The sequence below is a fragment of the Chiloscyllium punctatum genome, chromosome 7 (assembly GCF_047496795.1).
Source record: "Chiloscyllium punctatum isolate Juve2018m chromosome 7, sChiPun1.3, whole genome shotgun sequence".
NCBI classification, from domain to species: domain Eukaryota; kingdom Metazoa; phylum Chordata; class Chondrichthyes; order Orectolobiformes; family Hemiscylliidae; genus Chiloscyllium; species Chiloscyllium punctatum.
The window spans coordinates 49,042,948-49,055,927 of NC_092745.1; the positions used below are offsets into that span (position 1 = coordinate 49,042,948).

The window sequence follows — 12,980 nt, forward strand, 5'->3', positions numbered from 1 at the left end:
CTTCCAGTCTGAAAAACAACCCTCCACCTCCACCCTCTATCTTCTACCTTTGAGCCAGTTCTGTATCCAAATGGCTCATTCTCCCTGTATTCCCTGAGATCTAACCTTGCTAACCAGTCTCTTGCGGGGAACTTTTTCGAATGCCTTACTGACGTACATATAGATCATGTCCACCATTCTGCCCTCATCAATCCTCTTTGTTACTTCTTCAAAAAACTCAATCAAGTTTGTGAGACATAATTTCCCACAAACAATGTCATGTTGACTTCCCAAATCAGTCCTTGCCTTTTCAAATACATGTAAATCCTGTCCCTCAGGATTCCTCCAACAATTTGCCCACCACTGATGTCAGGCTCACTGGTCTATAGTTCCCTGGCTTCTACTTACCACCCATCTTATTTATTTTCTCATAGATTGCTCTTCATCTCTTCCCCCAACCTCTCTCTCTAAAAGAAACCAGGACAAAACACACCTCTTAAAACCACAGCACTGCTCCTTGGATGCTGCCTGAATTGCTGTGCTCTTCCAGCACCACTAATCCAGTATCATTGCAGCTTATGGCTATGGTTGCAACAGGTGGCAGATGTCAGTGAAGACATCCTTAGTGAAAATGAAACGCGCAATTACTCATTGAGATTCCAGTCTGAGAATTTGGCCCTGCCCTTCCCCTTCAAGCAGCTTGACCTATTTCACGCCACCTCTGTTCATTCTCATAGTAGGGCTGTCATCCAAAGTGGGGGGGGGGGGGGGGGAGGGGAATGTTCCACTGCATTGACATCTGAGAGCAAACAGTTCATGCTGAATTCCTTAAGTTAAAACAAAATTCTTCGGCAGACGTTGCACAACCAAATACTTCCCACAATTAAAGTTACTGTTAGTAGAAATAAAGAAGCAACTAACCTGAAAGTGGATGCAGAGATGTCAAATGAGTTCTCATCTGTCTGAGATTGGAAAAGTACCATAGCAGGAGTGTTTAACTCAAATTTGTTAGAGCTGCCATAAATTCCGTTTCGTGCTGATTGATGTCACAATGCCTCAACTTTGCGTACTTCTGACAAGTGCTCCCAGCTTGCAGGCTAACACATTTGCTGAAATATTACCCAGTGCAACTTGCACCAGAAGTCTGTGTGCACAATGTGGGTGGAATTTCAGAGCAAAAACAGTGTTCTTAGCACCGAGAAAAGCCAAACTTGAAGCAGCTAAATTTGGTGGTCATAAGTTTTAATGCTATGTTCTACATTATGTTTGCCCATGCTCATCATTTTATTTTCATAAAAAGCTCAGCAAACCCAACGGAATTTTCATGTCATCAACAAACCACTTGTGCAGCAGAACAATCATGAACAGTATGATCTTTTAAGACATTTGCTGATCACTTTTTCTGGCAGCGTGACATTCTCAGCTTGAAGCCTAGCAATTTTGTTAATTATTCCTCCCTTTATTTCTTTGACTTTCAGAAAGAGCCAATTTGTTTCCTTGCCAAAAAGCAGAAGCCAACTATACTTAAACAAGTTACAATTTACAGGCTTTCGAAAACCTGATGTTGCAACACTTTTTCAAATTATTTGGATAAATGCATAATCTATTTAATTTTAGCTTTAGTCCTTACCCTATAGAAGGCCACACACATTAGTTAAGTTAATATGTGTGGACATTATCATGCAACAGTATATCGAAAGACTGTTATGTATTTATGCAGCTATATACTCTGTCTGCAATTTCCACAAAGTCAGACTTTCCTCTCAAACAGTTTGAAAATCATTTGCCTGGATGCAAGTTTGTTCGCTGAGCTGGCAGGTTCATTTTCAGACGCTGCATCACCATACTAGGTAATATCATCACTGAGCCTCTGGTGAAGCACTGGTTTTAGTGACCCACCTAAACACATAAATAGCGGGTCAGGAACACCAGCTCTTCACCGAAGGCTCACTGATGATATTACCGAGTATGGTGACACAACATCTGAAAATGAACCTTTCAGCTCAGTGAGCAAGCTTGCATCCAGATCCTCAACCTGAGCTATAAATCTTCTCAAAACTCACTAATCATTTGCGTTTCAACCATTGGTGCCATGTCTCATTCCTTGCACTCTCTATCCCGCCAATTAGATGCACATTTTCCTTTTAGGTATGAGAGCAGTAAAGATTGAGGATAAATTTATTCTTAGAAATTTTATCCAGCTAAACATTCACTTTGCAACCATGGCCATACATTGTCAGAAAAAAAGTAAGAATCATCACTTATGTTGTGCCTCACATACCAGTGGGATATACCACTGTCCATTCAGTTTTAAAATTGCATTAAGCAATGTTTCAGATCTTTTTGATTAAATGCTACATTCAGACAACTATTTCTCTATTGCTACAATTTTTTATTTGCTTATGTCTTAAACAATCAAGCCATTCCCTTAAGTCAAACAATAGACCTTTGCAATCACCTTCCTCCACAGTATTGCCCTTTCCTCCTTGTTGTCATCTTTTCTATTGCCACCTTGAATCTTTGTTTTTCTCCCTGCCACTCAATGCCCACTTTCTCTCACTCCCCAACAATCTTTCTGTCCTCCTCCTGGCATTGTTCTTTCCCCCAGCCATCAACTGCCAATCCTATCCACCTCCCTTACACCCAAGCATGCCCATTCCAGTCTTTCCCCCACCACTCTGGTTCCTCTCTCAGCCACATCCATCCCACCTATATCTCATATCACACTGGTCAGTTTCCCTCCCCTTCCTTCCCCTCCGTCTTTTCTCTCCAAGCTGCTTCCTCTATCCCGGTCATTTCCCTCTTAATACCGTGACTCTCCCCTGCTGTTACTTCCTACTGCTGCATATTGTAAACAGAAACTCCTGTTCAAGCTAGAACTCCAGTCTTGCTATGTAGCAGCCAGGCTCCTTTTTGGTAGCCATGAGCATATTTGGAAGGTAGAGAGGAACATTTTCTGAGGGTTTTCATCAAAAAGTGATAACATGTGGAATTGTTCCCCAGAATGTCTCTGAAATGAGTTGCCACGATACTCTAAGCCTCAAGTTTGCAAGAGTTTTGCGATCTTTCCTTCCAAAATTGTTGGTTTACTTTGATTCAACACTCAGAAACATTTCCCAGTTTTGTTTTGGAAATGTTATTGATACCTGTATAGTTGCTTACAGAATGGATGTTCTTTTGCAGAGTGACATCGTCTCCTTGGACTCCTGAGTAATCCGTGTTTTATCTGACTCTCCATGCAGATGAGTTCAAGATTTTCCTGAAGAAGTTGCCGACTGAGTATTTCCTGAACTCTTCGACTCTCCTGCAGCTGTGGACAATAGACCTCCGTCTCCAGCATCGCTATGAGCAGCTGGAGGCCAGCTTAAAGGGACTCTTCAATAAGGCACAGAAGACCGTCCGCAAACTCTTCAGCCTAAGTAAGCGCTGCCAGAAACAACCGAAATTCGTCCTTCCCAGAGAAAGGTACAGGATATTCACACACAACAACATCTAGTTATTAAAATACTCTTCCATTTGAGACCTGAATGACAAGGCTTGGCACTGCAATGTGATTGGTTTACTATATGGCAAGACCATTGGGTATGCATGAGTGATGTAGGAGAATGCACATTTTTTTTTGACAGGGTTATGATACAGCAAAATGTATTGAAGCTCAAAGGTGTTAATGATTTTTGTAGTTATCACTGTATCTCAATTCCTATCATTGACAGCAATCGTAAATATGCAATAATGATGAGTAGATTGGGCCTACACTTGCTGAAACACAGAAAAAAATTAGTGGTGACCTTACTGAAACATGTAAGAATCTTAGAAGACTTGACAGGGCAGATGTGAGTAATGTTTGTTTCGTTTTGATGACAGAGTCTAGAACCAGAGGGCAAAATCTGAGAGCAAAGGGTTCCACATTTAATAATGAAAAGGAACTTCTTTTCTCAGTGGGAAGTGAATCTTTGAAATTCTTTACCACAGAGAGATGTCGAGGCTGGGTATTTAGACATATTCAAGGTTAAGATGAATAGTTTTTTTAATCAGTAAGAAAAACGTAGGAAAATGGAGTTGAGGATTATCAAGTCAAATATGATTTCACTGAATGGTGGAGCATTCTCGATGTGCTGAATGTCTTATGGAATTAACTATCAGTAACAACAGTTACATACATACCTGATGAAACGCAACCTGCAAATTCAATCCATCACACATTTTGAGCTTGAGGGGATGGACTTTCGTAAGCCTTGTCAAACACTAAGTATCTATTCTAACAGCCCTCTGTAAACCTTTCATTCACTCAGGCTGGGTAAGAGTCCATACATTTCATGGTAATTTCTTACCTAATTAGCAGGATTTTAACCAAGATTGCATGCCATAATGTGACTTATACCTTTTAACAGCAGGAGATAGTGATGTGATGGTAATGTCACTAGGATGATAATCCAGAGACTATTATTCGAAGGGCATGGGTTTAATTCCACCACAACAGCAATGAAATTCAAATTTAATTCATAAAATCCGGAATTAGAAGCTCATCGAGCTGCAGCTAATGAAATTTGTGGCCTTGTTGAATGTAATCAATGCTGAAGGGAATTAAAACAAATTTCCTGGCTGGCATTAATGATCGTATCGAAAGGGCAAACAAAGTTCAGCACATTTAAATCTGAGGAAGTATATTTTGTTTTGAAGAATAGGGAGGTCACATTATTTGAAAGGTGCAAGTCTCGGTGTGGGAAAAGAATAGAGGCAATGGGATTTTGGATTACAACTACATCAGCTACTAAAAGTTGTACAACGCCAAAAATTGTACAATGCAAATATAAAGTTTATTTCTCGGGGATAGAATTGAAAAGTAGAGAAGCTGAGCTAATCCTGTGTTGAAACCTAGTTACTCCGCACTTGGAATACTACATGTAGTTTTAATCGCCATATTATAAATAGAATGTAGGAGCACCAGAAAGGTACAGAGACTATTTGACAGACGTGTGTGAGTATACATATCAGGAAAAAGAAGGGACAGGCTGAATCACTTCTTTTACCCTGAGAAAGGGTGGTGTGGATAACAATAAAGGCATTTAAAAGATAAAAAGGTGGTGTGAAAATGTTTGTGAGGAAGAGCATAACTATGGGCCATCAATGTAAGATAGCCCCCGAGAAATCCAATTGCGGTCTTGCTATAGCGCAGAAGGAGGCCATTCAGCCATATCTGTGCTGTCTCTCCAACTGTTAGCCAGTTCTCTTGCCCTTTCCCCAGACACCAGCATGTTGTTTCTATTTAAATAATTACCCAGGGACATCTTGAAATGCCCCAATTGAACCTGCCTCAAGCACACTTCCGAGTCATGCAATTTATTTTATTCAATTGTGGGATGGGGGTATCACTGGCTGGGCCAGCATTTATTGCCCGTCCCGAGTTGCCCTTGAGAAGATGGTGGTGAGCTGCCTTCTTGAACCACTGAAGTCCACCTGCTGTGAGTTGACCCACAATGCCATTAGGGAGGCAATTCCAGGATTTGATCAAGGAACAGTGAAGGAACGGTGATATATTTCCAAGTTAGGATGGGTGAGTGGCTTGGAGGGGAACTTGAAAGTGGTGGCGGTCCCATTCCTAATTCGAAATTCCTAAAATTCCTAACCTGAACCATTTGTGTGAGAAATAAAATCTCACCTCACATTTGCTTCTTTTGCAATGAACTTTAAATCTCTACCTTGTTGTTCTTATCCTTGTCTTTCCTATTCAGCCACCTTTGAAAGTGTCTGTCAGATCACCTCTTAGCCTTCTTCTCTCCAAGGACAACAGCCCTAACTTTGTCAGTCTCTCTTCATAACTAAAATTTGAGATCCCTTGAACCATTCTTGTAAATCACTTCTGTACTCTCTCTAATGCATCATTCATCCCTAGGATGCTAAGGTCTAACAAATATCTCAACCAAGTTCAACATCAACTCCTTGTTTTTGTAACCCTCGGGCAGGAATATTAAAGAAATCAGAAGAACCTTCTTCACCCAAACACTGACGAGAATGTGAAAGTTACTACCACAAGGATCGGGTGAAGCAAATAGTAAAGAAGTATATAAGGGTGGGGGGGGGGATTGCGGGGGAGGGCAGGAGTTGGAGACCAAACAAGAGATGTGAAAAGAGGAGATTTAAATGAAATATATGGCAGGAGGTTCAAATAAAAACAGAAAATGCTGGGAACCTCAGCAAGTCTGGCAGCAAGAATGGAGAGAGTAATTAAGTTAACGTTTTGAATCCAACACAACTTTTCTTCGGAACAGGGAAACACAAATACGAGTAAGGTCTGGTGAAATGGAAGCAGTTGTTTCCCTGCCGTATGCCTTCCGGAGTTAGGGTTTGTGTTCACTCTGTTGAGTAGGAGGAAATTAGCCAGAGTTCTCGCATTGGATCACCATCCAACCATGTCTGCCAGCAAGAGTGATTGGAAAGTGCCCTCTGATATTCACCGGCCCAGCTCACTTATGGAACTGGATGAGTCATTGGAGAATGGCTTAACACCTGAGGAACCAAGCACCAGGGAAGAGTCAACATCTCCAACTCATGATCTAAGCTCATGGGAAAATGCTACTGGAGTTAGCACGATTGCTGAGCTCATAGTAATATATTAAATGTCCAACACATAAACCTTTCATTCAGCCCAAAATGTTTATGCTGGTATTAATACTCCACATGATCTTCCTCCCTGCTATCCTATCTGACTCTAGCAACATATCCTCTACGATCATGGTTATCACTAGCTTCTCCTTAATTTCATGAACGCTAATCATCTTGAAGGCCCGCGAGGTAGAAAATTTTATGTTCTCATTGCACCATGGGTTTCTCCAGAATTCCTTTGGTTTGTTCATTTGTGACATCTAAGATAGTTAACCCCAGTTTTGGAATCGTACACAAATGACATCTGCCATAAGTCTGTAAAAGTAGGGACTTACGTTAGTATAGGGATTGATCATTGGTAAAACTACAGTCCAGCTAAATAAATGAGAAGATAACTCATCTCATTGCCAGAGTGAATGTACAAAGAATGTATTCCATATAATCATTAACTTTCTCCCATTAAAAAGCCCTTCATAATTTAAGGATCTTCATTAGGTCACTCCTTTGTCTTTTCTTTTCAAGGGAAAAGAGGCGTAGCTTGTGTGGTTTTCCTGATAGTTTTACCCTCTTGTGGTGTCATCATTATAAATCATTTTGCACTTTCTTTAACGGATTTTATATTGTAATGTGCACAGCACCTTAAATATGTTGGAAGCAAGTTAAGGGCTCATGCCCGAAACGTCGATTCTCCTGCTCCTTGGATGCTGCCTGTCCTGCTGCGCTTTTCCAGCAACCCATTTTTCAGCAAGTTAACACTTCCTAGCAGCCATTATCAGCAGTTAGTGACTACATCAGATCTCGCCAAATACTCTTTTTGAAGTTTAGAAGCAAAGATTGAAGTAATACCACATGCTGACGTTCTGTGTATTTTCAGAGGATTGTATCAGAAAGTGCTCTTGGTCAGCTCTGAAATGTGTTTTGACAGATATTTCCATCCATGGGCATGAGAATTTATTTGAACAGTCACCGATGCACGAAAAAGATCCCAACTCACCACCAGCGAAAGATTTTGCATTTGCTAATCACTTGGTAGGACAGTAACAGCAGTTTTCTACTGTGTTGAAATTCAACAAAAGTTGAGTGATTCTGGCGTCACAAAACTGATTTTAAGACCGGCACTGTGAGGGCACCTACAGGAGGTAATCTGACATCAGCCTGTCATCCTGTGCCTTTCATTACCTCTGCTCTGAGATTAACATGCTCGGAGGCCGATTTTAGCCCTTCTCCGCACTCTATGAGCATTAAAGTTTCATCCTGCGTTTTCAACACGGATAGAGAAATTGCTGGCAGCAAGGAACCTGGAGCTGGTGTGATGGGAAATGTATGGCAGATTGGCACCGATTTTTTTTTCAAACCAGCAGCACATCTTGTCAAGTAGGTACCTGTAGGCAAACATTGTACCAAGGGGATCGGCCACTAATTGAGCAATGTAGTTGCTAATCCTTGTCTGTAGTTACAGTTCAGGAAGTGAAACAATCAGTACGAATATGCGATGGAAAACATTCTCTACCTATTAGAATTAGAATCTCTTTGACCCAATAAGTCCACACTGACCCTCCAAAGAGTAACCCACCCAGACATTCCCCTACCCTATTATCCTATATTTACCCCTGACCAATGCACCTAACCTACACCTCCTTGAACACTGTGGGCAATTTAGCAAGGCCAATTCACCTCACCTGCACATCTTTGGATTCACTTAACTCTGCACGTCTCCTCAGTATTGGGCAGTACAATGTCTACACTCCCTGTATTATCTGTGAACTTATCACTGGATGTAGAGTTATAATTAGCGTCAGACTAATTACTTACAGGCAGGTTAAAAAATAGTTTTATATTTCGAGCTCTGCATGGTAATGAATAATTCATTCTGTTTGTCCCAATTCCTGAAGCCACCTTTTCCTTCGAGTTTATGGTGATGCGCAACTACACAAACTCTGTACCCAGCTGGAAGTGGAAAGGCTGCCTCTGATCATCCCAGTAGTGCTCTGGACAAGGACACATGCTTGCCCTCACGCATCTTAATATTTCCGATTGCCTCAATAGATGTCATCTCCTGTAAGATTTGATTTAAGATTTCTCCAGCTAGGGGTTTCATTCAGGAGCGAAAGGAAAGTAACAATTACCTAGTCTCATGCACTCGGAAAGTTTGTAAATGACAGTGAGAAATTTCATTCTCCTTTAGTGGGAGTGGCATGCAAAACCTGTCTGAGGAACCTGTCTGAGGAACCTGTCAGAACAGATGAGTAACAATGTTCATGCAGATAGTAACAGAATTGAGTCCACCTGGCATTGTGTGAGGGATGTTTTTGTCTAAATCTGTCCTCAAGATATTCAGGTAAATTGAGGGTGAAATTAATAAGTAATCAAGGATTACACAAGGAAAAGAAGACAAGACATCAATCTCATTTGGCACTTCAGAAATCATATGCAGGCTAGCAACCAGATGATGGTGACCATGAGTCCTGAAAGGTTACCATGGAGGTATAAGAAGCAACTACAAAGGCAAGTTGTATATTGGCCTTCATCACAAGGGAATTTGAGTACAGGAATAAGGATGTCTTGCTACACTTTATGTAATGCCTTAGTGAGACCATACCTGGAGTATTGTGCAGGAGTTTGCACGTTCTCCCCATGTCTGCGTGGGTTTCCTCCGGGTGCTCCGGTTTCCTCCCACAGTCCAAAGATGTGCAGGTCAGGTGAATTGGCCGTGCTAAATTGCCCGTAGTGTTAGGAAGGGGTAAATGTAGGGGTATGGGTGGGTTGTGCTTCGGCAGGGCGGTGTGGACTTGTTGGGCCGAAGGGCCTGTTTCTACACTGTAAGTAATCTAATCTAATCTAATCTAATCTATTTAAGGAAAAATATACTTGCCATAGAGGGAATGCCATAGGGCTTTACTAGACTAATTCCTGGGATGAGGCTATTTTTTTTGAAGAAGCAATTGAAGAAACTGCAACTTACATATTCTCTAGAGCTTTGAAGGAGGAGAGCTGATCTTTTTGGAAATGTAAGAAATTCTTAAAAAGTGTGATGGTTGGGCGCAGATAGGATATTTCTTCTGACTGTGAATCTAGAACCAGGGGACATAGTCCCAGCATAAAGGATTGACCATTTATGACTGAGATGTGGAGGAACTTCTTCACTCGGGATGGTAAATTGCTCATATTGTCTATCCCCAAAGGATGCAGAACAGCAGTCACTCAGTAAGTTCAAGACAGGAATTAATATATTTCTGGAGATGGATGACATCACAACATATAGTGATAGTCCAAAACAATGGCATTGAGGTAGCTGATGAGCCTTAATCTAATTTATTGACAGACCAGGCACAACAGTTTGAATGGCCTCCTCCTGTTCCTACGTATCCAAGTGATTCACCTGGTCTGGCACTGATCCAATTCTAATTCATCCCTTGAGTTGTAGTTTTATTAAGAGTCTTTCATGCAGAATTAGGTCAAAGACATTTCCAGTATCTACTTCATTTCTAGCATCTTCAACCGTGTTGAGATTCTCCCAGCACCGAGTTCCTCTTCTGACTGCCTATTCACAGTTATAGAGTCATAGAGTCATAGAGATGTACAGCACTGAAACAGGCCCTTTATCCAACTTGTCCATGCCGACCAGATATCTTAAATTAATCCAGTCCCATTTGCCAGCACTTGGCCCGTATCCCTATGAAACTTTCCGATTCATCTACCCATCCAGATACCTTTTAAATGTTGTAATTGTACCAGGCTCCCACTTCCTCTGGCAGCTCATTCCATACACACAGCACGCTTTACATGAAAAAGTTGTCCCTTTGGTCTCTTTTAACTCTTTCCCCTCTCACCCGAAACCTATGCCCTCCATTTCTGGATTTCCCCCAATACAGGGAAAAGGCCATGTGTATTTACCCTATCCATGCCCCTCATAATGTTGTAAACCTCACCCCTCAGCTTCTGACACTCGAAGTTATCATTCCACATTTGAGAGATGGTTTTCTTGATCTTTTGAAGTCAAGCTGATGACCTTGCACTAGCGTGGATCATCTTGTCCCTTATGGGTAGATGCAGGTAGCTTATAGTTTATTGCTTAACTCAGGCAGAAAGTCTCCACAGTTGAGGAAAGCCTTCATTAATCTCACTAGTACCTTTCATAGTCTCCTTTCAGTGGTCCATTCCACACAATAGTAAAGTTCATCTTAACATATTATGCAGTATCCTTATCATTTTCTGTGTCTTCAGAATTTTCCCAGAAACCAATCATAAAGTGATTCTATTGTATTACCTTGATTCACAATCATGCCATTAAATTTCTCTTTGATGTGAAGGTGCTAGTGTTGAACTGAAATAAACAAAGTCAGAAGTCACACCTCACCAGATTATAGTCACAAGCTTTCGGAGCACTGCCCTTTCGTCAGGTGAAGTACTGAAAGTGAAGAATTCACCTGATGAAGGGACTGCGCTCTGACAGTTTGTGATTTCAAATAAACCTGTTGAACTGTAACCTGGTGTGGTGTGACTTCTGAATTTACTTTTGACATCATCCCTAACTGCTCATTGCCATCTGAGACTGAGAAATATTTATTAGGTGCTAAACACCCTGCGCTATATTCCACCTGGAACATGTCTTTAAACATCTGGTGACATAAATGTTGCACTCCTTTACTTTTCCCTGCAGGTGCAAAATACTGAGAGAAAATTTGCTGTCAAGACAATGATGAAGCTAATGACATTCACCACTATTTATGTGATTTGTGGCAACACCTTGAGGCAAAAAAAAGCAGAGCCATGGTTAAATGTGAATATCTAAACGTTGCTGTCCAATTTATACTGCTATACACCAGTGAATACTGCAAGGCTGTTGTGTGGTAGATATGAACTAAATATGTTGCAGATAACTATAACTGGTAATTAGCAACGGAAGTGCCATTTTAATGATGTGACAACTGTTAATGACTGTCAATCAATCTCTATAGCAGCAAAATGTAACTATTAAAAGTGCGGAGTATTATTCCTTCAGACGTTGATCATTACGGATAAACATTACACTTGTCAGTTCCAAAATCTAATTTAGTTTTATTTAGTCCAATCATTCTTCATCCTTTTTTTTGTCTTTCTGCACCTGTTGATTGATTGATTAGAGTACCCACAGTGTGGAAACAGGCCCTTTGGCCCAACAAGTCCACACCGACCTTCCGAAGAGTAACCCACCCAGACCCATCCCCGACATTTACCCCTGACTAATGGTAGCTATCATTAGAAATCCTGCTTTGGCAAAATCTGGCCAAGATCCAGATGCTTTGTTTCTTTCCTGCCTGTAAATCTTACATATCTTGAAGGGAAGCAGAGATGAGACTAGTTTATGTGTGTTTAACTACAGTTACTATTCAGTGGTTTTGAAATCTCTTTTCTCTCCTGCTTTTTCTGGTTGTTTGTGGAAGTGAGAAAGGTGCTGACCGTGGAGCTTAGCCCATGACACGACCTGCACATGGGGTCTTTTAATGTGGTTTGGCTGTTGTGCTGCAGGCACTATGCATGTGATTCTGGCTGACTAGGAGGCTCTCTCAATCTTGGCATATTGGCATATTGGCAAGATTTGGGAATTGCTCACGTGCTTGCCCATATTTTGAATGTATCTTCCATGACCCTCCATGTCCTGAGGTGGGAATCAACCCAAGAGCTCAAGGATAGAGATACTAGCCACTGAACTACACAATCTCCCTGTGTGTGCTACCAGCAGCTTCCACATCTTTTGATGGTTTGTTTTATTTCTCAGAGACTACATTCAGGTTTAATTAATCAAGTACAGTGAGTATTAAAAGTAAACAGATTTGTATAATCAAACACAGAACAATTGAATACTACATGCCCTCCCCACCCCTTTTAAAATTAAAGACTATATTCTATATTAAACTATCCTAAACAACAACCACTTGTAGATGGTTCAACCACCTGATGAAGGAGTAGGGCTCCAAAAGTTAGGACTTCCAAATAAACCTGTTGGACTATAACCTGGTGTTGTGTGATTTTTAACTTTGTCTACCCCAGTCCAACACCGGCACCTCCACGTCATGACTTGTAAATGGAACACATACCTTTGTGTTAGAAAATTTACACTAATCTTTGTATCCCAAAGACTGTTTCCAATCTTGGACAAAACAACAAGTGAAACTCAAAGTAATTAGTGGGGACAAATCAGAGTTAATGTTTCAGTTCAGGTAACCCGTCTTCAGAATGTCAGACCTGAAATGTGAACTCTGACCTCTCTCTACAGATGCTGCCACATCTGCTGGGCTTTTGCAGCAATTTTAGTTTTTGTTTCTGATTTACAGCATCTGCAGTTCTTTTCGGTTTCATTTTCAAATAAATTAGTTGTGTGTGGACATGAAGTTCCCTGAAAGCAAATGGGTATCTAT

General features: G+C 41.0%; 1 protein-coding gene across 6 annotated transcripts in view; it reads left to right on the forward strand.

The window, feature by feature from the left end:
- Positions 1 to 12,980, forward strand: part of LOC140479628 (BMP/retinoic acid-inducible neural-specific protein 3-like) — a 186,390-nt gene that overhangs the window by 142,045 nt on the left and 31,365 nt on the right. For all 6 annotated transcript variants that reach the window (XM_072573515.1, XM_072573511.1, XM_072573512.1 and 3 more), the window contains one exon: positions 3,222 to 3,444. In XM_072573515.1, coding sequence (XP_072429616.1) covers positions 3,222 to 3,444 — 223 coding nt within the window. The remainder of the gene's footprint in view (positions 1 to 3,221; positions 3,445 to 12,980) is intronic.